This window comes from Cygnus olor, chromosome 16, assembly GCF_009769625.2.
Source record: "Cygnus olor isolate bCygOlo1 chromosome 16, bCygOlo1.pri.v2, whole genome shotgun sequence".
Taxonomy (NCBI): domain Eukaryota; kingdom Metazoa; phylum Chordata; class Aves; order Anseriformes; family Anatidae; genus Cygnus; species Cygnus olor.
This window is the reverse complement of record NC_049184.1, coordinates 4,754,753-4,781,227: the sequence shown is the minus strand read 5'-3', so window position 1 is coordinate 4,781,227 and position 26,475 is coordinate 4,754,753. Positions and strand designations below refer to the sequence as shown.

General features: G+C 49.5%; 1 protein-coding gene across 2 annotated transcripts in view; it reads right to left on the bottom strand.

The window, feature by feature from the left end:
* The window catches only part of TOX2 (TOX high mobility group box family member 2), a 130,193-nt gene that overhangs the window by 67,500 nt on the left and 36,218 nt on the right, over positions 1-26,475 (bottom strand). Inside the window, exons 1-2 of one of the 2 annotated variants that reach the window (XM_040575781.1) lie at positions 16,504-16,633; positions 7,827-7,892 (exon numbers count right to left, since the gene is read on the bottom strand). In XM_040575781.1, coding sequence (XP_040431715.1) covers positions 7,827-7,892; positions 16,504-16,527 — 90 coding nt within the window. In that variant the 5' untranslated portion in view covers positions 16,528-16,633. Of the gene's footprint in view, positions 1-7,826; positions 7,893-16,503; positions 16,634-26,475 lie in introns of those variants that run through there. The other variant, XM_040575780.1, reaches the window with a different exon arrangement.

The window sequence follows — 26,475 nt, the reverse complement described above, 5'->3', positions numbered from 1 at the left end:
AACACAACCACCCCTCCCTCCACGTGCAGGTGCCAGCCCCTTCTCGCAGGTTCGCTCCCCATGAGGTTCCACCACCTTGTTAGAGCAGCTGGGGCTTGACAACTGCATCATGCTCACAGGTGAGCAGCCTGGGTAAAAAAATAAAATAAAATATCCATTTCTGGATAAAAATTCATGTCCGCTGTCCTGCCAAACTGCCTGAGCACATAGATGCTGGAGCAAAGACGGGAACCTGAGCATAAGCAGCTGGATGGCCGCACTCGGGATGCGTAACCCTGAAGTTCTCTGCTGCTGGTCAGGCCAGCGCAGGGCTGGAGCTGAGCCCACCCTGCAAGCACCCAGGGCAGCCCCATGCTGTCAGGGAGCAAAAGGGCTTGTTCTGTGGCCACGGAGGTGCCTTCCTGTTTGCACAGGCCTCCATCCAAACCCGAAGTGGAAAATGTTTTCCTGCTGGAAATAAGTGGCTCCCCACTTAATCACCCCGCAGTGACTGCAGACCCAAACACAGGCATAGGAGCAGTAGAAATAATCAATCAGTTGGGAAAGGAAATCCCAAGAGCACTGGGCCAGATTTTTTTCATACTTCTGCAGCTCACCATGCTACATTTGCCCAAATAAAAACAATTTTCCAAAGCCACTCCCCAGAGGTCCATCCCAGAAGCAAACAAACCTCTGTGTTCACAAACAGGAGCCAAAACCAACGCCCTGACAGGACGCAGCAGAAAACCTTGCTCATCACAGCTGCTATCAGAGCTCAGCACCAGTCGTGAGCAGAGGAAGCCCTGGCTCCGTGTCACGCTGCGTCACGGTGGGCAATTCGGGAGACGAGCAGGATGAGGCAGTCCCCATGCCATGGGAGTCCTCCCGCACACCAGCAGATCCCTTTGACGGGACTGAGACTGACCAGAGCTCAGCTGTGCCCCCCAGCTGGTGCTGTGCAGCAGTCCCAGTTACCCCCCTCCTATGTCCTGCAGCACACAAGGTGGGACCTCAGGTGCTCAATTCCTTCAGCCCCGCTGAGAAGCATCGTGGTGTGTTGGGACCCAGAAAAAAACAACATTCAGGCATCCACCCCTCCAGATCTCCTCCCAGTATCAGTATTTTCTCTGTGTAGCACTTTGGGTCAGGAAGCAGCAGCAGCAGGTGCTGTCCCAGTGGGATGCACATTGCCCCGCTGCTCCTCGTGCCCACCAAGCTCCACCAGCTCCAGGGACCCATCAAGGGCTGGAGCTGTGCTGCCTCCAGCTCTGGAATGCTCCTCTGCATTGATTGCCATTTTATTATTAATTTGACGCTTGCCTGAATACAGACTTCCTCACTGTTACAGCAGATCAGATGAAGCTGTGAAGATCCTCGTGCACATTTTGATCACACACCCCTCAGACTGAGGACTACCTGCAGGTGTTCTGTTTAATACGGAGACTCTTACCTTTGGGTCAAGTACAATCTTTGAGCTGGTTCAGAGCCCAGAAAACATTTGGAAGACACTGGAAAGAGAAAACAAGCTTGCTGCTGGACTGACCCGAGGGCTAGCTGGCTGCACCTGGGAGAGCTCGAAGGAGCAGTGGACGCTGCCATTCCTCTGCTATCTGACCACTGCTTCAATGCATCCTGGGTCTCATTCTCCCTCCTGCCTTTGCCCCTAACTCTAAATCTATTTCAGAACCACAATTCATTGGTGAAATGTTTCTCTATGCAGGAAATTCAACCACCACAACAACCTCTGAGCTTTCTGTCCCTAGGAGGCACTCTCCATACCACCTGACAATCTCCTCAGTTGTATAAGATGCTATTCTTTCTTTCCCCAGAGAAAATGCAATAGGAACAGAGACTATTAATTTGGTCTAGGAACTGCTCAGTTACATTAGCTTTTCACTCTATGATGCTTGGTGGCTATTTTTCAAACACCTTATTGTTAACAACTTAGGAATCCTTTGAGACCAAGGGCTGAAGATGATGCTCTGCTTGTAACACCAAGGGATTTTATTATTATTATTATTTATATAAATACCACAGCCAAGCCAACACCAGCAATGGAAGCTTCTGTTGCCAACATGAAGTTACAGGAACTGCTTCCTGACTGCATCACTCAAAAATTTCACTGTCACCTAAGAGTTCATGCAAAATTCACGAGCCTGGATCATCAGCTCTAGCTGTGCTCACCTCCAGAACCCCATCTGGAAAGGTTTCCATTAGCTGCTGATTATAATAAATGACATGTACCACTCTATTGTTCATTCTAAAATAGTACATGAGATTTCTCATGAATTGTCTGCTGAGAAGGGCATTTAATATCTATCAATGTCTTCCCTCTATTTTTTATTCTCTAGCACAACGTATGAAATTACACAGTATTACTCTAAGAACAGCAGGGAAAGAGCAAAACCTGTATCTCAGTACAGGTGCCTGCTGCACCGTGCACTCCAGCTTCTACTTCCACTGTGCTGCCAGCTCAGTTCAAGCTTTTCTTTCAACTTCAGGCTGGTGCAAAGCTCACTTCTCTTCACCAGGGTCTTAAAAAAAGGAGAGAGAGACAGAGGCAAGAGGGTTAAATCCAAGGAGCATGGCACTGGTGGACATTCGGGACTTCTCCATGCCTGGGGCCAGGACCGCCTCTTTTACATCCTTCTACTTGTGTCAATGATTTTCTCTAACAGTGACCATCCTCTGACCATCCTCTGTTCCTGTGATCAGCAGAACAAGCCAATATACAGCCAAGAGCAATAGAGCATGAAGACCCTGAGATACATCTGTCCAATTTAAAATGAACCCAAGTTTCTTCAGACACAAAGACTCATCAGACTCCTTAGGAACCTAACAAGTTCCTAGGGGAGCCTGAATGGAAGTTGTACCAAGAACAACCTGATGGTGGGCCCTGACTTCTCTGCCACTGTGCTGTGTAGTCTGCAGCAGGCCAAGTCACGAGAAGGCTCACCCAAGGCATTGCTCAGCCAGGAGCACGGTCTGCTGGCTTATTCCAGCCTTTTTTCTGGAGGAATCCCAGAGCTGAGGCCACCATGAACACCCTGCTGCACTCAGGAGCCTCAGACGACACGGACGAACAGATTGCTGCCAAATCCTCCAAACCCACATATCCTGGTGGGTCAGGGACCAACCAACACACCACACCTGAGCAATCGCACTGCCAGCAATGCAGCATCCTTACCAAAGCCACTGGTGGAGGGCAAACCACAGGGGGAAATGTCCTCATTGGTCCTGCCCCACAGCTCCTGGCAGGGAGGACGGAGCTGCCGTAAGGGGAGGATGACCAGTGCCTTCATTAGCAGTACCTAATTGCCCTCACAAGTGGTGGCTCCACCGCCACCTTGCAACGCATGGCTCCAGCTCCGCGGTTCCCAGTGTGGACGAGGACCATCCGCGCTCGTACCTGCTGGGGACTGGTTTTATTTTATCAACTGTTGACATTTTTCTGCAACTCAGCCGAGATGGGTGGGAGGCCCGGGAGGTGGGAGTGCTGTGCGTCTGCCAGGATTGTGACAAGGTTTGATGGCATGTTTTATAGTGGAGGCTGCCAGGATGAGCTCTGTCTCGTCTGGAGCACTCGCAGTATTCCAGGAAGGTATCTGCGGCTTCCCACACCGTCATTAATTTCTAATTATGCCATCGCTTGCTTTCTACATTATTGCTTATTTACCAAACACAGCTTTATTGTAACGTCCAGTTCCTTATAACTAGCAAACCCATTGTTATGCTAAAATGAATGTCCTAAACATTATTTATGATTTGATAAACCTTGTGTAACCCTGAATTGAGGACATTAAATGGCAAGAACACTACTTCAAAATCCCATTTTAAATAAGTCACCAAGACAGCTGTGCCTTTATAAAACACATTAGAGTGGCACTCTGAGCACATATGGCTCAGGGATATTTACAAATTATACAATTTCTGTCATTCGGTCAAATAAGAGGGACGTTTTGACCCCAGAAATGAGTCAAATGTAAGTTGTAATTCAAGCCCCACCGGAGGCCCTGCTGTAATGTATCCTGACGGCTGATCAAGGAGCCCTGACCATTTGACCCACCAGATCAGCGACTCACTGTATCTATTATGGCTAATACAGCCCCCAGCTTGAAGATGTATGGAGATAAACAGATAAAGGGCAATAGATGCAGTAGATAAATGTTGATTTATACACATCCAAGCACACAGACACACAGAGGGATTCCATGTGTGCAGGAATGGGCAGGCATGTATGACTCCACGCTAACATTTACACAGGGACACATCTGAAGACAGATGTAGATGTGTGTGCATGACAAACAAAACCTCTCTTAACTCCTTTGCCCTCGGTGCGCTGTGTTCAGCCGAGTTCCTGCCAACTCACATGCAGCAAGAGGAAACTCCGCCTTTACTTCACGCACACGCTGCCACGTGGAAATGCTGTGTCCGTATGAACCAGAAGATTTTAACACCCACGGGTACAGCAGTGGGGTCCTTGCTGTGCTCTCAGGCACAAAGGTAAGGAGCTGCTTGCGCCAGTGCAGCTTTCCGGCTTGCATAAACTACCCTGATGCATAACACAGCATTTGCACGAGGAGTTGCACAAATTAACTTGTCAGAACAGAAACCAGCGTGCTGCTCAGCTGGAACAAGCTGTGTACAGAAAGCTCCCGGGATTAGGATCAAAAATGCCCAGTGCTAAGTAATGAGCTCTTCCCTCCTTTGAAGCACCCATTGCCCCAGGAGCAGCCAGAGAAAAGTGATGGAGAGGGGAGAAATCTGGCAAATGCACCCATCAAGGCTTTCCACGATGGCATCGCTGCCACGCTGACAGGGTTCCTGTGTCTCAAAGCCAAACACACATGATCCTATTACCACCCAATTACACATTTCGCCCTTCCTAGGGTTACTTTCCCCATCACAAAGGCGTTAATAAATACCTTCTCTTATTGATTTTGCAGGTGTTTTTCTTTTCTTTTAACAGCACCATTGCATTTCTACACATCTGTCATGGTACCTTGCCTGGCTTGGGTTCTGTGCATTCCCTGGGATTTTGCATTAATTCCTTGTCTTTGTTTGGGGGGCGGGGAAAGAAGGAAAATTGGCAGGGGTGAGGAATGATGCTCTGCCGACTTTGGGAGACACAACAGATATCTCACTCATCTCGGGGGTCAAATGTCTGCGACTGTGTGATCAGATGTCAGGTTGCATTTATGCTCTGGCCCCTGCTGGGGGTTGAGTTACATTTCACATTTGACTCATTTCTGGGGTCAAATGTCCCTGTTATTTGATGGAACAAGAGGAATTATCTTCCCCAAGCAGCCTGTGCCGGCGCGGGTGCGGATCTGTCAGCGCTCTCATTGTGTTTTAGGCTCCTGTATTTCTGCATTTAGCTCTCAGCTGAGACAAACCCCTTTTGGGACGAAAACAAGAAACGTGGACTACAGCACACAAACAATCACATAAAGGAAGATTAAGGGAGAAAGCAGATCAGCTGGCTTTAAAATGTTCATGGCAGCGCTTGTTCTCACAAGTTAGCAGCTCAGCAGTGCAGGAGCTGAAGGCGAGGGAAGCCGTCCGGGCTGCACCACCCGCTTGCCATGAGATGCTGCAGAAGCTGCTTAGGATGAAAACTGTGCAAGGGGCTGTGATAAGGCTGATGTTGGGATGCTGCAGTTCCTCAATGCTTTCCAGGGAATGCTCAGCACCAGGGCAGCCCTAACCACAGACTCTGCAGCTCCACTTATAAAATGAGAATAGTCTTATCCTTATCTGTGTGATGGGAAGGGATGACTCCAGAGCTTAAGCAAGTGCTGCGTCTCAGGACAGAAAGTGCAAAGCATTACCCTGACAGACAGGAGCCATTTAAATGGGGGAAGAGGTGATAAACTGAGTTCTGCTTTCCACCTAACTCCTTCTTGGTATTTTGAAAGAAGAATCACCAGGCAATGCAAACTACAGATCCAGAAGCAAAAGGCGAGTTCAACCCAGACGAGCGTGAGCATCCAGCCCTGGTGGAGCTCCATCCGCAGCAGTGGTGCCTGATGGTGCACAGCGTGACTGAGTGGCTTAGGATGAAAACAGAGGGAAAAAACACCATGCCCATCAATTACAGTGCAATAGCTCCTGTAATTAGCATGTGGGATTTGTCTTTGTCCCCAGGAATGCTGAGGGCCGAGCACTATCCCGCCCGGGTTGCATGGGCAGCTAGGGGCTGGTGAGTTAGCTGCCTCCCAAAGGGGATTGTGAAAGTGCACTCCTGCTGCTTAACGAACTCTTTCAGGCTACACCAGGTTGAGCAAACGATAATAAACATCTGGAACCCTCAGTTAAATAGGAGAGTCGCATTATTAGTAATAAAGTCATGACCAGTGCTGTGAAGCGCGCGATGGTTAACAAGCAATGACGTGAGGGTAAATATGCACCACGAACCAACGCGGTGATGGAGGAAGCCCTCTGCGACACGATAACCTCTGCTTTCCCTTGGACGTCACCCCTCCTCCTCCTCCTCGCCCTCGGTGTGGCCAGCCATGCCGCCTCACCACAGCACTGCTCCTTCCCATTGCTCTCCAGTCAACCATGCAACTTGTGTCCATTTCACGGAGGAAACTCGTTTTGAAGGTGGAGCATCTAAAACAGGTGCTCCCTATGGGGTCCGTCACCTAACCGCATGCTCTGGACAGGAACGGGGTGGGAAAGGGCAGAACCCCGACCTGCAGCCCCTTGGCATCACCCTGTTCCTTTCTGCCTTTATTTAACCTGTGGCAATTCCCAGCTCTGACCATGAGCAGAGCTTTTGTTGGTTGACTACGTGTTTGGTTCTGCGGAATAACCCCGGAGCACAAACTTTGCAATTCCTTCCATGCTCTTGGAAATAGCTCTTACACCAGAATAACCCTCTGCCCACGTGCTCCCGCACTCTAAGGCAAACAACAGGCTTTCATTCTGTTCGATATACAGATATTTTTTTTTCATCATTGGTACCCAAGTTATATGCCACGGATGACTCACTAGCTTCACAATTTATAGTGATGCTGTGGCAACTGCCCAATGCTAGCAACAGGAGCGTGTCAAAACCTCGCCCCAGGTGACTCAGGCCAGCTCCAGGGCAATAGGAAGCCGGCAGCATTTTGGGATGGATGGAAAGCCTCACACGGTTGCCTTTCATTGCCTTGCAATGCATCAGGTTCACACAGAACTCATCACAGCCTACAACGCACGTGGCTGTGGCCAACAAGACCACACAATGAAGTGCCTCGCTCAGCCCCAAAACAAGATGCTTAAAAATATCAGTGATAAACTTGCATTTTCCCTTGTGATCAGAAGTTTCACCCCGAGGACCACAGCAGAACGCAGATGGGGCCACCTCTCCCCTCCCAGCTGGGAAGACAGGTAGGCACGTGCTGAAGTTCTTACCTCCCAGCAGGGCACAGCACCTGCTTACGTATTTAGGGCTCCTCTGAACGGCCACTTCTGCTCAGGCCCCTGTGAGACGTGAGCACTTCTATTCTGGTCCTCTACACGTGGCTTCCAAAGCAGCTCCAAAACAGGAAGCCTTTGATTCCTTTCTTTTCCCCAGGCCAGCTAACTGCTGACCCCTTCAGCTACAGGAAATGCTCTACGTGAGGGATGGAGAGAGGCACCTGAGCTACACACAGTGCCTGGAAACCTCACGTCTAGAAACACCAATTGCACCTTCATTTATAGCGAAGGATGCTGACCTCCTCTGTGGACCCTCTTGATGTCCCAGGAGTGTGGATTCATGGAGATCTCCCACAATTTGGGCTTTGCCATGGCCTAGGTCTCTTAGGAAATCTCACCCACCCTGCCCACGCAGCCCACCCAAGCAAAACGATGCTTACCTGATTTGCTGATAGAAACTCCTGGGTATTGTCGTTCATTCCCATGTACATGTTCTCCCCATCAAACTAGAATGGCAAAAGAAAGTCAGAGTTAGAGAAATGCCATTTGCATGCCAGGGTTATGTGCTTCCCAAATGCCCTCCTGGCCCTTCATGTAAAGAGCCAAGATTCCCAGAATGATATCCTGAGCTGGTCCTTGAGTACTTTTGAGAATGTATGAGCTCACATACCTCGCTGTTATTGCAGTGGGACGTCGTAACATAACACGTTTATGATAAGTCTTTCAGCAAAATGAAAGAACGAGTCACTCCAATTCAAACAAATAAACCGAGAATGTGAAAAACTGCAAATCCACAGATCTGCCCAGAAGCAAGCAGCACTGAAATGAAGTTCCTGCTAAAATTCCCACTACACCATCAATCAGCTATAAAAAGCCAACTTCCATCCATGGAAATTTCCAAGGCAGGCAGGTCACATTCAGTCTTCTTCCAGACACATCCCTATTTCTTTACCACCAGGGCAGCAATGCAGAAAGTCACTCTGGACGGTGCACTGGGGGGTCCACCCAGAGCCCAGTTCTCCTCCCTGACAGTTTGCTGTTGTTTGCGAGCTCTGGGTGCAAGGCAGCGCCTCTCCTTCTCCTCCCCTTCTCCTCTTCCCCCACCTGCCCACTAGGACTCGACCTCCGCGGACGGGGATGCGGGGGCATCCCGAGCATGGTCGCATTCGCTGCTGCAGGCGTGCTTGCTGCCTTCACCCCACTGCGACCTGCTAAACCCAGCGATTAGCCTGCAAAACCCCCACGGAGAACCACAAAGCCGTTCCCGTTAATTAGCTGCAGCGGGAGCTGTTCACTTGCTCCAAATGAAGGGAAAACACCCTCCAGAGTTGTCTCCGGCTCAAAGTGCAGCTGGGACAGTTCTGAAGGCGAAGTTCACAAATTAATTACGGCAATAAAACGGGATATGCCGTAAAACTCTCCTGAGACAAGGATGAAGGTACCAGCTGCGAATGACACCATATACTTAACAAGGGGGAAGAGCCAGCCCTCTTGCCCTTACAAGCCAGACGATGAATTGGAGATTGTTCACCCTGCACACGTCCTCTTGCTCTCCAATATGAAGCTGATAACCAGTTATGCCTTAACTGAAACGGACCACATTAAGGACAATAAAAGAGAAATCTAAATAAAACCAGGTGAAGGTTTTCAGTGCAGACTATTAATTACACTTCCATTTCTCTGAGTACCACAGGATTAGCTATTAAAGTCCGCAGAGTTAGCAAAGCCCTGCTCGGCATCAGAGTGCACAGACACCCTCTAATTGCCAAACCATCCTCTGGGATAGCACAGCAAGCCAATTAAAAGCAGCAAAATTACAGTGGCTCATGTGCGATTCACCAACTAATAGTGGTGGCGGCCACAGCAGGACAGAGGGGGACCCCTGTGTGTGTACAGGATTTCCTAAAACCCCTTGGCGGGGAAGGAGCAGCGGGATGCTGTGAGTACCAGCATCCCTACAGGCTTTCCAGGACCGGCAGCAATTCCAGAAGCCAGCCGGGTGCGAGCCACATTGAACTGAATTTCCCTCCATCTGTAAAACGACTGCCGGCACAGCCGGCTGCTGCTAACGTGCTCCCAGCTGGAGCTGCCGTGCTTCCAGACGTGCAGACTCGATCAGCTCTGCAGCCTAAAAACCCTCTGCCAGCCCAGGCTGAGTGTGCAGGAGGGGTGGCACAAGGCAGTGGCATGGCAGCAGCACCGCGTTTTGGGGACAGGCAGAGTTATGGCCCCGAGGTCCTGCTCCTGATTTCTTTTTTGGGTGCACGTCACCAAAAAAACACCCAGGTTTTTGGCCTGGGACACCCCAAGGCTGTGTGATGCTTAACCACTGCTGCATCGTGAGAGGCGCTGGGTGAGGCAAACATGAGCTTTCTAGCACGCAGTCCACAACGATGTCAAACATTTCAGTGAGGAAATAATTCCATCTGTCCATCTGTCAGCCTGTCCATCCCTCCCTTCCTCCCCAAACTCGCACACACACACCTCACTTTTGCCCTCTTCAGCACGGTATTTTGGAGATGTAGGCTAAGACCTGCTTAAAACAGCTCTTCTCCAGAAAACAAAAGTCACCTGCAAAGCCATATTCAGAAAACGAAAAGTGTCTTTAACTGGTGAGGTCCAGGACAGGAAGAGCACTCTTCGTTCTCTGTTTGTCAGAATGTATTTTTTATGGCTTTTTACCATTCCTACCTCCATTCCACACTTCCTTCTGCCCTTTATGCCTTCATAATAACGGTAATGAATCCTGCCTTCAAAATTACTGCGCCTCTGATTGCCAGCCTGAGCAGCGAGCCTGAAAATCAAGGCTTGAAATGCGATGGAAACTTTGGAACTTCCCCATTGCTGATTGGATTTTTTTTCCCTCTCCTCCAGGCTATGAGGGTGCAAACAAATTTATTAGAAATTCTCCCATCAGGATATTTTTTCAATTAGACATTTGCCACTTATCCAGCAGCCAGGTAGAGCAGATAAGTAATGTGCTCTCCTTCTTCTCATTATTGTTTCGCTACAGAATGCACTTCAGAACAATCAGCCCCATCATTCCACACTGATTTACAGCAGAAACAGACATGTTAATATTTCCCGTTGGTTACAAAACGCTTCCTCCCTTTTCGCTCTGCTCCTGGTACGTGTCAAGCCTCTGAGCTGCTCCAGATCTGGGGGCCTCCATTCACCGCACCCTGTCCCCCCCACATTGATCAAACTTGTGCTGAACGACGCACGAATCATTTTTAAGTTCTTGCTAATTTGAACGGATCCTAGCCTTGGTGCTATTGTCTTAACCACGCTTTTGCTCATTCATAATTATTTAATTTTTGCTCTTCTTCAGCTAAAAGAAGCAGCGCTCCCTGCGTTTTCTGTCCATGACTCCTGGAAGCCTGGGAGGCGCAGACCCGGGGCAGCCAAGCCTGGAATCGGGAGTGGCGGGGGAGACACGTCGTGCCCCAACGCCGTGCCATCCCAGGGCTCTGCTCCTGGCCTGACGGCGTTTTCAAGGCTGCAAACATGCCCAGAGGTCACACTGGGCCCACACTAATAAGGTGGAAATGTGTAAGAGAAATAAGAAGCGCCTGCTGCAAGCCGGGGCAGCCCCCAGGGCAGAGCAGCTGTGAGACCGGCTCTGTGCAAACACGCAGGATGAATGTTTGCTAACTGGGAAGGACCCAGTGGAAGGAAACACAGCCTCTTGCCGGGCCTCAGGAAGGTGTTACTTTCTCATGACTGGCACTGCCAGCTTGTTCAATTTTATTACAAATCTCATCACGTCCTTTTATTTCCCAGGAGCCATGGGCTGAGATGGAAACGTCAGCTTCCAAGTTTGTGAGAAATATGCTGGTAGCACTCGTAACAGGCATGGCTTCAGTGACGCCTGCAAGATCTCAAAAATCTTCCAAACTTCTTGTTTTAATTTTGTTAGCGTTTCTTTTTCCTTTCTTTTTTTTCTTTTCTTTTTTTTTTTTTTTTTAGGGGTCTTTCCTAAATTTTAACGCTTGGTGGTGGCAATGGTGGGCCAGACCACCTTAAGTGCAAGTCCACAGAGGAGAGGACCCAGAGCTCTTAAAAGTGAACTGTTAATGCAAATCCAGCAGCAACTCAACGCCATTATCACCGAGCAGCTAATTTGTGCCCACTGAAGAATGGATTGGATGCTCCCAGCGATTCCTGCTGCTCAGAGCCACAAGCACTCGCCTGTCCTTCTTACCTCCTCTGGCGGGTCACCCAGCAGCCCATGGCACCCTCATCTCCATGTGTTGGGATTTCTATCACTTGTCATGCTTGGGATGTGTTTGGTCTCAGTGCCCAGCAAACTGCACCTCAGCCACCAACAGCATCACAAGAGAGAGCGACTCTGAAGAAACTGGAGCAATAAAAGCAACTTCCAGCCCTGCATCCCGACCATGATGCTCCCGTACAGCGTTACGGACGCCTGTCCCCCAGGCTCAGCCCTATGGGCATCGACACACAACCCAGCAGCTCCCAAGGCTGGCAAGGACTGGCTTTGGCAGCACGTCTCTCTGCCACAGCCCTGGGATAGGAAATAGTCACCTCAGCCCTGCCCCCCCCACCAGCACTGCTGCCTGCAGAGCCGCCGCTGTGATTTCCTCCAGGAGTAATTTAGCACCACGCTTATTCAGGGAATACACAGCTGAGGTTAGCTTAATCTCTTTAACTGCAGTTTCCCCATTAAGGTCTTTACACAACCTCTGGCCCAAAGTGATCTACTTAGCATTATTTATTTGTCCACTGAAATGCTTGGATGGCCCCTCAGCTGCTCCTGTCAGAGGGGGTCAGGAGTTCAGACACAGATTTACGAACCCCCAGGATGCTCCTGCAGGAAAGCTCCACGTTTCCAGCCCCGCCGCCGCGCAGCCACCCAGCCTCGCCACTTAGTGCAATTTGCTCCTGGACAAACGTCGTTAGAAGAGAGCACAACAACACAGCAGGTGTCAGTGGCAGCACATCCTTTAAATTGCTGCACAGCCGAGCATCTACGGGAGTCACCTGGTTTTCACGGGGGCTGGGTTTTCTACAGGCAGTCAAATAAATCATCCTAGGGTAGATTCAGATTAATACAGATGAAGACTTAAGTCTGAAAACCATACAGTAAAAAGCATTGTTTTTTGTTTGTTTGTTTGTTTTCAAGAACACTTTACAAATTTACATATTTTATTTCTCAAGCACACCAGAACCAGGAAGCCTACTGTAGAGTTTGTGATGCCAAGGGATGACCAAGGGACAAGAAAAGCAGTAAAAAATTAAAATCACATGGAAGAGTCAGGAATGATCTGCAATGGCTTGTGCACTCAAGAAGTTTTCAGTGGTTCCCAAACTGGAGCATCTCCCTTGGAAAGACCCATCGGAGCAGCTGGCTCACAACGGGATGACCAAAAAGAAAAAAAAAAATAAAACGAAAATAAACAAAACAGTAAAATCCTAAGGAACAGCCAAGTGGCATTCACGCATCTGCTCCACAGCAGTTCAAATTCACAAATGGTGCGCACAGCCCACCGGCCAGGCTCCGCTGCAGAAGAAACAGGGGGTGGCAAGTGGAAGGTGCCAGGCTTGTTCATTTTTTCTTTTTTAACTCTGGAGTTCCAGAATTAAATTTAATTTCTGATTCAGAAAACTGCAGACCAGTAGGTCCGACTCCCTCACTGCGAAACCAAAAACTCTTAAAAACTAAACCCAACTTGTCCTGGGACCAAAGGGAAGGTCCTGTCACTCACAGCCAGCGAAGAGATACCCATTAGGTATTAGCAGGAGGATGATCATGGATGAGAAACATCTGCACCGAAGTCCATCCAGTTCATAATATAAGCAATCTAGAAGGATTCAAGTTTATTAATGAGACAAAAATTATGCAGGCTAGCCAAAACTAAAAGCAGACTTTGAGTGGCTTTGCATTAAGACTCTCACAGAACTAAGTGGCAGCGAGGAAATGGAAGATTAAATTTAATGTCAATAAATGCAAAGTAATGCACTGGAGAAAAGCAATTCAGACAACGCAGGCACGACAATGGACCTTAAAATAACTGTTACTGCCCAGAGAGGAAACCGTGCACTCGTTCTGGAGAGCTCACCTCCAGCTTTTGCTCAGTCCTCAGCAACTGCCAAAAAGACCATTCAAGTTTTAGGAGCAATCAGGGAAAGAGCAGATAATAAAAAGACACAATGATATTTTATACCTGTACAGCTAGCAAAAGGGGAGGGAGCAATACAAAGGGCCTGGTGTACCCCAATGAGAAAAAGAGATGGTGTAGACGGACTCACAGAGAGGCACCCGTCATGAGATGAGCACAGGGAACGGCTCTTCTCCAGCTCTAACAGCCCAAATGCAAGGAGGAGCCGCTGGAGCCGTTAGCTGAAGGAACCAAACCCCTCACCCAAAGAGTTCTTCCCGCAGTGCCCAACAGCAAAGCCTCCTGCTGCAGGACGTGGTGGCCTGAGAGGATGCAGAACAGCAACCGGCCACATCAGAGGGGGACGGCAAGTCCGAGCCCTCGAGCTCAAGTGGCCCTGACCTGTGGGCTGCTGGAAGCTGTGTGGACAGACGTAACAGGAGAAACCATCACCACGTGGGTGGGCAAATGATGGACCATGGGGACATGGGATCGCCACCCCTGGAAGTACTTGGAGCTCAGCCGGATCAGGTGCTGTGCAACCACCCTCAGGGGGCCTCTCCTTTTATTCTTCTGTAAGTGAGGCTGGAGAGATCTTGAATGCCACCGGTATTCAAGTGACAGCATTCATTTATCTTATGGACTGGCTGGTTTTCTGTGAACGCTGCACATGAAATTATTGTTATTACATTATTTGGGGGGAATGAGGACTTAAACTCATTTACCTGGACCTTTCTGAGCCTGCAAAGGAGTTCAAGCTCTTTACATATACACACAAAAAAATCCGTCCACTGAAAGCTACAGGGAGCAGCAGAATTTAGTCTTAAGACTGACATGGAAATAGATTAATTTTTTTCCCATTTCATATTCTAATTACAATTCTTCTCCCCCTACTATTTTCTGTTCTCATTACAGTCTTAAAATTGCTCTGCAAATTCTGTACCTTATTCTGCTCTTCCTACCATCTTTGTCATGGAAATGAGAAACAGAATGTATAAGCATGAAAATATTGCCGAGATCAAAATTCTGCTTAACCCTTTCATGTACGACTCCAAAAAGAAGCAAAAGCAGCACAGCCAGCAGAGCAGTGAAGCAGACTGCTCCTCCATCCGTCCGTCCGTCCATCCATCTGTCCTTCTCCCAGCCAAAGCAAGGGATGACGCTCAAGGAAACACGTTATTCATTTAAAGGTCAAAATTGCTCACACTCGCACCCCTGCTGTGCATGGAGGAACAGGTTGGGTTTTTTTCAGCCTAAGGGGTTTACTCCTGAGGACAGATCTCGACCAAACAACTGTGTTCCGCTTCTGGCTCTCAGGCTGCCAGGCACCCTGGGGTACCACCAGCTGGGAGAGGTATCAGCCAGTGCTTCCAGCAGCCCCAATGTACCAGGTGCACGGGACGCCCTCCTCCTCCTCCTCTCCCTCCTCCTCCTCCTTCTCCTCTTCCTCCTCCTCCTCCTCCTCAGAGCAGAGAGCTCGCTACAGCTGCAGTTTCTGTGTAGCCAGACCAAACCCCTCTCAATTTCTCTCAAAACTTAGGAATAAAGAAAACATTTGCCATGGCAGTGAGGAGCACCCCCTGATGCCCACCTCTCCCAGCACACCTCTTCTTTAACTCAGGACCACTCCAGCTCATCGATGACCATGCTCAGCACTGTTCATTTTGCAAGATACGATCGATGGAGCTACAGGTCTCCAGCATGTACATCACATCCTTTTCAAAACCAAACAACAAGCACATCCTGCATTGTTTATCACACTTACACAGGTGCTGGAGGAGTTTATCTGCAAAAAAAAAATAAATCCATGGCCCTTACTAAGCTGCTCCTTCTCCCTTAGCAGCTGAATAATCCTGAGAACTGAGGGCACCAGAAAGCGTTGTGAATGCCTCTGCCATGTGCATTGCTGGGGAAGCAAGAAGGTAAATGAATGCAGCACGTTTCCTGGCACTGGGCTGCTATGTAGACAGTCTGAAACAAATACAGTAAGTGATAATGAGACTTAACTGCACCGCCTGCCTCACTGCTAACACTTGCAATTCACAGGAAACAGAGAGAGGCAGAAAACGTACAAAGATCTAAAAGCCACAGAGGCTCTGTGCAAGGAACTGTGTGAGTGTCAAAGGCATCTAGAAACATTGTTTTTTTTGCAAGATAAAACCTCGGGGCTGAGATAAAAATAGAACTTCTACCTGTCTGCTTCTGAAGCAGCAGCCAGTGCGGCTCCACTGTGGAAGTCTCTTGTGGAGCTGCAGATTTTGGCAGGGAAACAACAGCTCCGGTTGCAACCAGAGGTAGCACCGGGAGGGGCTGCATACCCCAAAATACCGAAGGAAGCCAAGGAGCAGCTGGGAAAAAAGCGACCTTCAGCCTGAAACTTCGTCCATCTTATTCAAAGGAGGATTTACGACCCCAGGCAGCGATGCCTGGGGCTGAATGCATGTTGTTAGGCTGGAAACAGCTCCCCCATGGCCGGGGCAGCAGGCAGCAGGAGCAGCCCCGCATGCTGGCACTGCGGTGACGCAGCTCCGACATTCTGCCCTGCATGGCAATGGGTTTGGACATGTCTATTTGTTTTTTCTCAACTGCAAGGAAAAATAAACCAATCGATACATAAGTGCATGTTGCAGAGAGGAAGAAAGTTGTCAGCGGAGCGATGCAAAGATTGTGAAAAGCTGCTAATTGTTTAGGAGCAGGAATCGTGCTCCTGCTGCTGTCTTGCAGACAGCTGTGCATGTCATGCTCCTGCCCTCCAAATATCTCCTAACGAACTCCAGTAACTCACAAAATCACAAGTGCTACTGCTAAACTGCCCTTCACAAGTTTAATTATTTCAAAAGCCACTGTCCCCTTAGCAAAGCAGCTACTTTCTGCCCACCTGCAGACCATTCAGGAACCCAGCCCAGCACACACACACCGTCCACTGCAAGCACAGACAGTACTTAGCACTTCCATTAGTAGAAGTTTCTGCCCTGCTAACGCCAAAATCTCATACCTGTCCCCCAGCACTCAAGATCATGGTGTTTTCTGCAGCTGCCAAGCACAAGGGAGATGAAGAATCGATTTCCAAGGCAACTTTTGCGAGAATGGGGAGCGTTATGCAAACCCAACCAGTCAGGAGGGAAAGAAATCACAGAGCCTCTGCACCAGTCATTTAGAGAGGAGTTTCCAACACAAATATTTGGCACTGGTGACAACCTGCTTTCGGTGGTTCTGTGCTCAACAGTATGCAAATAACTCTTGCAGCAGTGCATATTATGACTTGCAAAAAATGGGCTGACAAAATACAGTCCATTTCAGAACTGCAGCTTAGAAGCTTGAATATGTTCACGTTCAAAAAAATAATAATGAAAAGTGCAATTTCCTTTAAAGACTAAAACAAAGCAATCAAGGATGACGGGAATTTAATTTCTGAAGGGCGTCCTGGAGGCCTAGGAGTGCCTGCAACACTCACTTCTCACACAGCAATGCAGCTCTCTATGTTCTCCCCTCTCTTATTTGGTCCTTCCTTATTTAAACCATAGACTCCATGTGCATCTTTTGTAAGTGTCGTACATCATCTAACCAGATCCAAATCCTAGAAAGAGCCTGGAAGGTCCAACATAAACAAGGAATAAAGAATCACACAGCAAACACCTTCCATGTCACAGGACCGGCTTGCTTTCCAAGGTTTATTCAGACCTCCTCCCTCTCCCGATTCATATGCCTCTCTCATAGGCTCAAAGGTGGCCGGATATCAGATCTGGCTCTACCACCACCTATAGCACACCAGGCCTCCTCAGGGCTGTGCTGATGGTGTCATCTTTAACCAAAAATTACAATTAACGCTTGAACAATGAGCCCTCCTTCCAAGCCTTTCCAGCAGCTTGGGGTGCACCGAAGCAGGGACCCAGCGGACCCCACTGCCACCCACTGGCCACACCAGGTTCTCCGGTGGTGGAAGCACAGGATTTCCACCACCAAAGGACCTCCCCATGAGGCACCTCTGTGGGGCCAAGCAGATGGAGGCAACACACAATGTTTTCCAAGCAAGCCACGTGGGGGAAAACACTCCCAAAGCCTTAAAATCCCGACCTCTCCAGGAAGAGCAATTTCATGCGGAGCTTGGGGCGAGGAGCAGGCTTGCCAGGTCCCAGCATGGCCTTGCAAGATGTGAAAACGGTAAAACGCTGTGAAGAGGCAGTTTCACGCAGCGAGGCAGTTTCAGCAAGGTGGGAGTGGGTTTGTGAACGTGCACACACATGCTGGCAGGAGCCAGCACAAACCTGTGCAGGAGCTGAAGGCCAGAAGCCACGGATGCAGCACGGGCACCTGACTTCACACACCACAGACTCAAGAAATGAAAAAGCCTGGGTTCACACAAGCTCAGCTATGTTTCGCATGGGCAATAAGCTCACAGCTGAATGGTATCTCCACACACGGTGTTACCACATCCTCGCACATCCTATGCGGCGAAGTGCTGAGGTTTGTCTGTCGGACAAAGCCGCTGCGCTGCATTCCCAGGCTGCTGCCGCTGAGTTCCCAGCCTCGATTCCTGGTTATTAAAAATAAAAAATCCACACATCTCCTTCCCAAGCATTTCTAATTTCAGTTCTTCTCTGGATTTGGAGACCTCTCTGTTCATCATATTAATTTTTCCTGTGAATCTTACTGCCATGTAACCTTTTTATTAGGACAGGAAGGTAATGAACATTTACTTGTTAAAATGTACACCTGAGCGTTGACAATTGCCTATGTTTAAAAAGATAGTTGAAAACTCATGAAAATCAATGACACTAATGAGAAAGAGGCCCCTCTATTATTATGCCCCTGCCTCACTGTAAATAATTGACTGGAGTTATTATCATTCCTTTTATTATTACTGTTATTATTATTACTACTACTATTATTAGCCCTAACAAGAAGTTTAAAGCATGCTGATGAGAAAAAGAAAAAGCAGCTTCATCCAACCAATTAAAGGCTTAAATAAAAAATAAACAAAGGGAGTCTTCCTGATTTTAGCAAAGTCCTGCCTTTTTCCATGCACTTAAAAGCAAGACTGACAGCTTTATAGATAGGGGAATGGGCAGATAAGATAAACATGCACAATACAAACTTGTCCAAAGCTTTTACAGTCTTTCTCTGCACCACTTCCAACTCATTAAATTACAGTATTACTATAGATTTGCAGCAAAATTATCTTTTATCTCGGCTTCTTTTAAAGCTATTTGGCATTTGCTAGTATTTTCTATTATAAATCTAATTGCAGATTCCAAACAGACAAGGGCTCATTAAGCCTTAATTATGCACATGTTGTTTTCAACAAACATTTTCATTTGGACTGCTGTGTGCTGTAATTGTTCGGAAGGCACCGCAACCGCCGATCGCATACTTGCTTGGGGATGGCAAAAGCTACTTCAAGCGGGTCAGGGCTCAGCTGAACCAACAGCCTCAACCTGTGGAGCTGGGGCCAAGCTGCTCTCGGGAGGGCCGCGGGTCCCCGCACCGGCACCTGCCCGCAGGGGGCCTCCGCATGCCTGGTGGGCACAGCTGAAGGGCAGCAGGGGTGGGGGCATGGTTTGGGATGGGGGCACGGTTTGGGATGGGGGCATGGTCACCCTTCACAGAACCACCGGATGGCTGAGTGGGAAGGGACCTCTGGGTGCACCCGGTCCAAGCCGTGCTCCAGCAGGGCCACCCCGAGCAGGGGGCCCAGCCCCACATCCAGGGGGCTGCTGGAGGTCTCCGAGGAGGGGACTCCAGCACCTCTCGGGGAGGCCTGTGCCAGGGCTGTAGCACCCACACAGCCCAGCAGCATTTCTGGTGCTCAGAGGAACCTCCTGGCCTCCATTTTGTGCCCACTGCCTCTTGGCCTGGCCCTGGCGCCACTGAATGGAGCCCAGTTCTACCTCTGCGCTTTCCCTACAGGCAGTTATGGACGTTGACGACATCCCCCTGAGCCTCTTCTTTTCTAGGCCAAGAAGTGCCAGCTCTCTCAGCCTCTCCTCGCAGGAGAGGTGCTCCAGTTCCTTCATTATCTTCAGGACTCTCTCCACTATGTCCATGTCTCCCTTGTACTGGGGGGCCCAGACCTGGGCACAGGACCCCAGGTGCTGAGAGGAGGGGAAGGATCGCTCCTCACAGCTTGCTTGCGATGCTTTCCCTAATGCAGCCGAGAACACCATTAGCCTTCTTAGGCCAACATGTTTGACTCAGTGTCCACCACGACTTCCAGGTCCTTTCCTGTAGGGCTGCTGCCAAGCTGGGTGTCCCCCAGCACGTTCTGATAACTGGGGTTGTTCCTCTCTGGGTTTTCTGGATATCAAAACCACTACGATGTGCAATCAGCAGGCTTGCCTTTGGCCAGGGGAACTGAGGCTTCTGCTTGGGGACCTGCGGATGCCGCCATCTCAGGGAGCATCTCTGTGTTGTCTGCCTGACCACTTCTCTCCTGCCCACACCAACCCTAGGCCCTCATGCAGTCACACCCAGTAGCACAGCCATGAGCACCACAGGACAAATGCACTTCACTCCATCCAAAACTACGCTGAGGGTGGAGGGTGGCCCTTCTCATTTCTTCTTGGAGCCACGGTTTCTTATTTTCTGAAATAAGAAGTAACCCACACGAACAGCGGAGCTTTTATTAGAACTACAGGCTTCCTTTGAGCAGCATGAAACCTGTGTGCACTCAGACTGCAGCAGTAGGAGGTGTGGGATGACAGCATCAGGGTCCTCAGTCCTCCAAGCCTTGGACCTCCCACCCTCACCTGGCCCCTGGTCATGGTGCCCCAGTTAGCAGAACACGTCTCTGCCCCATCCCATCTCCAGTAGGCATGATCATTGCATGCAAACCCCATCAGCCAGCCTTCCCCGAGCCTCTTTATGGGATGAAAAAGTTCCTTTTGGTTAATAATGTCATGACAATTAAGGGTTAGGGCTCCATAGGTAGGTTGGAGGTGGTGCTTGCTGCTGGACTCAGGAGTTTCTGTCAGGGTGGTGCTTGCTGCTGGACTCAGGAGTTTCTGTCAGGTTTTAGCTGGAAACAGCAAAGTGCAATGCTGACTGCATGATCATCTTCTAGCCTAAAATCCTGCCTGTAGGACATCCAATATACTATCCCAGGAGAAGAGACATGGCCAGAAAAGGTCCAGTTACACTAAGAAATTAGTAACCACCTTCATCACCTTTCTTCCGCTCTTCTCAGTTTAGGAGATGACAAATTTTCTATATCCCAAAGGCTCATGTTGCACTGTTAGAAGGAAAATTTGCCAGAGTAAGCACAAAACCTTACGGCCTTGCTCTCAAAAAAGACAACTTTTCAAGCAATAGTTTGACCTAGAAAGGTTTTCCAGGTTATTTTGACTTGGCATGTATATGGCTGACCTACTAAATCTAACACAATAAAATTACAGAGTTCATTTCAACCAGTCAGTGTCAGATCATTCATAAGTTCAGATGCAATATTTACAAACCTGCTATTCATATATTCACAAATAAAAAGTCTTGCTAGGATCCTTCTGGCATTTGCCCTGTTCAACATTAACTCATGCTGACAAAAGGAAAATGTAAAAGCTGCCTTGATGAGCTGAGCTCCCACCTTTGCCTCTCCTCACACAGCCCTCACCCTCAAATCCCACAGGATTTATGGCTGCTCTGCCCCTTCTCTGTATAGAAATTCCCCCCAGATGGCTTTGCCATGGGGTGGGGAACCCAGGGAGTCCACGCACTGGCTGTTAAGGGAAGGGCTGGGTGAGGTATTATGGAGCACTGCTCTTCATGTGAATGGGGCTCTTCCTGCACTGGGTCCTCTGCCTCCTGCAGAGGAGCAAATGGCATGTGAAGGACCAAAGTACCCCAAGGGCCAAATCCTGGCCAGCATCCCACCTTGCCAGGATGCACTTCCCCCAGGCACACTGGAGGGGTGCTGTGCAGTGACCCACAAGTGGTTTCCCTCCAGAAAAGCACACATCCAGCCCCGGAACGGATCCTGCCCCTGCAAAGGGAGGCTGCAAGGCCAGGTGTGGTTAAGGGTGGCACGAGCTGGATACACAGCCCCAGTGCATGCCTCCCAGTCTGCCCCATTCGCACCAGCTGGGCAGAGCAGCGGTTGCTGTCCCATCACTGGTAGCTTCACGGCACCACTGCACCCCAGCTGTGCACCAGGAGCGCACCAAGGGATGATCCCCTCTGGAACCAGGTCATGCTCTCATTTTTGAGACCTAATCCTAACTGCTGGTCAAAACCAGCACAGCCAGGCAAACTGCATGGAGCACAAACAACATTGGCTGCAATCTTTTCCTGAGCTACAGGATTGGGAATGCAGCCCCCAAGGAACATCCAGCCTAGGAAGGCTGGACCCACCAAGCAAAGAGCAAACAAGAACAGTGATCCATACATGTGACCACAAAGCAGAGCCTTTCAAAAGAAGTTGGTCAAGGCACAGGTAGAGGATGTTGGAAAAGCATTTTTTTGTTCCTCATGCAGCAGTGCAGGAGTATGGTACTACTACACATGCCTCCCCACAAGCATTTGAATGCAAAGGTAGAACCATGCCGATGGCAATGACCAGCAGAGCTGCACCTACTTCTGCTGCTTCCCAGCTCCTTGGGATGCCCACCATGGGTAAAAGATGGTGGGTACCACCTTGCAGGCTTCCCCAGAGGTGCTGTGCTCCTTCTGCAGCAGGGAAGGATGAGCTGAAGGAATGGATCATGACATTTCACCTCCAGACCCGGGGCGTTAATGAGATGATGCTCAAATGTTCAGCTTGGATGCTTCCCCAAATCCTCTTCAAACAGGTGTTTCCAGAGACTGGGACCCTACTGTCTCAGTGAGACACCTAAAAATTACCTTTGCCTACAAACTGCGTTATTCTCTCATGCTTTCTCCAAAACCATTTACCGGGAGAGAGTGATTTCCACTGAACACTCTGCATCCCAATTGTGGAAGTCATGCCAAGGCATCAGGCCCTCCAGTGGTTATATTTCAGCTGCATCTCTATAAGATATGTATTTTTCCACTTGCAAATTTTTCTCAACTTTCAAGAGAAAGAAGCCTCCTTGTTCTGGATGCGCAGGGAGCAGCAGGAATTGTGCCAGTGCCAAGCACTACAACAGCCACAGACTGCATGGGTTAAACTCCACCACACTGACCAAGATTTTCTTTGAGTTTGTATTATAAAGATTTAAGCATCCTGGAGAGGTGAAAACATTTAATTTGGGCTGCTTGGCCATAATCTCTTGTTTCCCTCAGTTCCTCTGCAATTCTCTAAAGCTGCATGTACAGCACCTTCTCCACCTCCTAATTATAGGCTCCATTGTGCCTCATAATGTAGCCCTGGCGAGGCTGCAGGGCAGTTATGTATAGCCAGACCATGTTACACTGTTGACTACAAAAACAGATGAATTAATCACCTCCTCTAGTCGGTGAGTGGGACCGGACACTTGTGTGCTCACTGGAAAGCAAAACAAGTTTGGTTCCTTCAGAAAAAACATAATGAATCTCCCAAACAGCAGAAAGCTCATAGTTTCTATTTCTTGAAAAATAGTGTTGTTGTTTTTCCTAAAATGCATGTATAAATCTTTGCAAGTCACAGTGGAAACAACACACAGCCTGGTCAGATCAGAAGGACGCTGCGAGTGCTGACGCAGACAACCCCAAGCAAGCACTTTATGTGCAAATTGCATTTACCTTTGATGCCCGATGGGGCTGGAGTTTCATCTGTCGTGGAAACACTGACTGCAGGCAGTGCAGAAACCAGCACTTTGCTCAGCAGCATCTCTTCCCTCCATCCATCTCTTGGGTCTCAGAGCAGCCAGGGACACGCTGCCCACCGGCCTCCCCCAGCCCCGCATGACACCCAAGCGCATTTAATTGTTTCCCCCTGGACCCAGAAGCTTGGCTCACTTTCTCCCTCCTGGTGGGTTTCTGCTGTCCCAGCACTGTGAGCAAGAGGAAGGGGCAGCCCTGCACAGCCCCAGGGTGCTGAATTCCCACCACCCACCCCAAACATCCCATCAGGACAAGACTTAGGGAATCGTTTCATCAGCTTCATCACATGCTACCCCTAACGCATGCCACAGAGATCATTTTTAACTTTCCCTCCCCGAGCACTCGAGCTATGAGTCAATGCACCAACTGCACCATCTCTGGTGCAAGGCACATCCCAGAGTTGAGCCCTGCTCAGAACCCCACAAAGCACAACCTCAGCCCGGAGAAGGGAGCTCGTGCTGCGACAGCTGTGCCAGGAGCAGGGGAGCAGCAGGGCTGGAAGCAGAGTGATGCAGAAGTGCAGCCAGGTGCGCTGGAGCCCCTGTGTCAGCAACAGGCACTGAGCAAGGTCTCTGTCTGCACGACTCGTAGATGATCTCAAGCGACAGCGAAAGAATGGGGGACAACGCATCCGACCACACGGAGAGGTCAGCCCAGCTGCCCCCGGTGAAGGCGAGCCCTGCTTCGTTCAGGCTGCAGTTACATGAGGGTGAGCCAGCTCACATTGGCACGGATGCTCTAAACTGAACTCCAAATTTCATGCAAATGTGGTTATTCTGCAAGGAACTGACTTAAATGAACATAACACTGATTTCAGCCATGTGAAGAGTTCCCGTAAGGAGCTGTGCTTTGGTTTAACCTACATGGGGTTTATGTGTGTGTGATGCTGTACACTGACCTGCTGCTGAGGAGAGCCAAAGAGCCTTCCAAGACTAAGCAAGCTGCTCATTTTTCAAGACAGGAATAATTAACAACACACCAACACAAGCATTTAACCAGGGCTCCTGTTGCTTAATATCTTTATTAATGACCTGGAAACTAGGCTGCATAGGGAAACAAAGTTTGCAGATGAAAAGAACATTATTTAGGTTAATTACAAAGGAGGAAGTCTTGGGAATTGCAGAGCCACCTAACCAAGCAGAAGGCAGCATCAGAGCAGGAGAAACCCTAAGATGACAAATGCACGCAGGAAGGAGCTGTTTGAAATCCTTCTAGACTTCAGCAGGTTTTGAATTAACTGAACATTAAGCAATAAGACCAACTATCACGTAACCACCCCAAGCAAACCTCTACTGAAAGCACAGCAATAGCAAAATGATAGAGTGCAAAAATAACAGGCCAGAAAATAACAGAGAAAACACTGTAATGTTGTTATCCAAACTGTCAGCCCAAGCTTGCTCCAGGTACTGAATTCAGCACTGCGCATCCCTTCTTAGAGACGAGAGATGGGGAAACAAGGGGAGGAAAATGGGAAACAGAGGCCCTGGAGCAGCAGAGGGCACCTGATGCAGGATGCTCCTGCCCTGCAGGGGCATGTGGCCAGGAAGGACAGCTTGCCTGGGGAGCAGCTGCTCCCATCTTGCTCAGAACGGACTCATTTAGAGGACATTGGCTTCCCCTGATGTGAAATGGGGACAAGGAGGCTCCTCTACGGCACAGCCGTTTAGATGCCTCACGATGCTCCTGCTGAAAGGAGAAACCCTCTGCAGACAAACTGGTGTCCTGCAATTTCGGTTTCGTACCGTCAAATAACAAGTTGTGTAATGCAGACACAGCTCCCACTTGGGGCTGGGTCAGAGACACGAGTCATAGTGAAACAAATCAAGGTTTTGATCACTGAAAACAGAATTTCACAACAGGCTGAAAAATAGATACAGATCTCAAAGCAGAAGGTAATACTTATAGGAAAACAAAAGGGGACAAATTCACCTCGTGCTTTAGATTTATACCAATGAGGTCTCGCTCCTCCTCCCCCCCACCTCCCGCCCCCAAAAAAAGACAAAAAACACTGTGTTTTCAAGACATTTTGAGGCACTGACTCTCATTTGAGCTAAGCAGCATGAGAAACCTGCCTTTAGTTCAGGTTGTTCTGGGGGCTTTGTCTCCACAGCCATTTCCTGCACTTCAAGGAGACAAAGCTCTTCCTGCGCACCCAGCCATGCTGCGCCTCGGCTGAAAGCTCCCCCGGACCAGGGAGCCCATATAACCCCTGGTGAGGATTCTGCCCAGAGCTGGCTCCAGCACAGGGATGCTGTCACCGAGTGACAACCCGTCCCCAAGCTCCTCTGACCCTGCAACCTGGCTTGGTTGGGGTCTTCCCCCTCCAGCTTGTTAAGCATCACCATCAGCATTCCTGGCCAAGGGCCGCTCACTGCAGAGAAAGACCCTCCCAGCTTCCCACTTTCTAACAGACAAAAACACCGGTGGGAGGGAAGGAAGGAAGGAAAGAGGATGCAGAAGGCCGGAGAGCAGCAAATGCCCAACAAGGAGACACAAAATCCCAGCATCCTGGCTGCTCGCCTGCCCCAGGTGTGCGGTGACTGGGACCATGGAGCTGCCACGTGTCGTTTTGGGTTTTGTGATCATGACACAGCGACTGTGGTTGCACCAACAGCACACAAAAGCTGGCCAGAAAAGCTGGGCACATGGCGCGATTTTTTGGCTTTCAGAGCATCATCCACCACCGGTGAAGCAACTAGCAGCAGAAATGCTCTTCACCAAAAGGGGTGGCCAAACTGCTTGCCAAGACCCCCTGCACGGCAGCAGCCCCACCACTGCCCCAGCTGGTGGGATGGGACAGGACAGAGCTCCACGCTCCCCGGTGCTGTACTCAAGCGACCACGGTCCTCAGCTGCTGCTCCCTCCTTGGACGCATCCAGCACTGAGCGATGCTTGGCCAGGCTTGTGCAACCCACCAGGATGAGGAAGAAGAGCTAAGCTATAGCAAAGACAGGATAGTAGGAAAAATAACCAACCAACCCAGAGATTTTGACCATTTTGGACAGGTTTTCTTCCCCCCCATTCTCCATGACATCTCCTCCAGCTTCACCCCAACAATGTGCACAAAACCGGGACATCACAGCAGGGCTCCATGCATGTGGAGAATGCACAACCAAGGGGCAGGAGGAAAGGAGCTGAACAACAGCTCCACAAAGCCCAGGGCTGCTCGCTAATGCTTGCACAGCATCCAGGCAAAACCTTCCTTTGCATACATAGC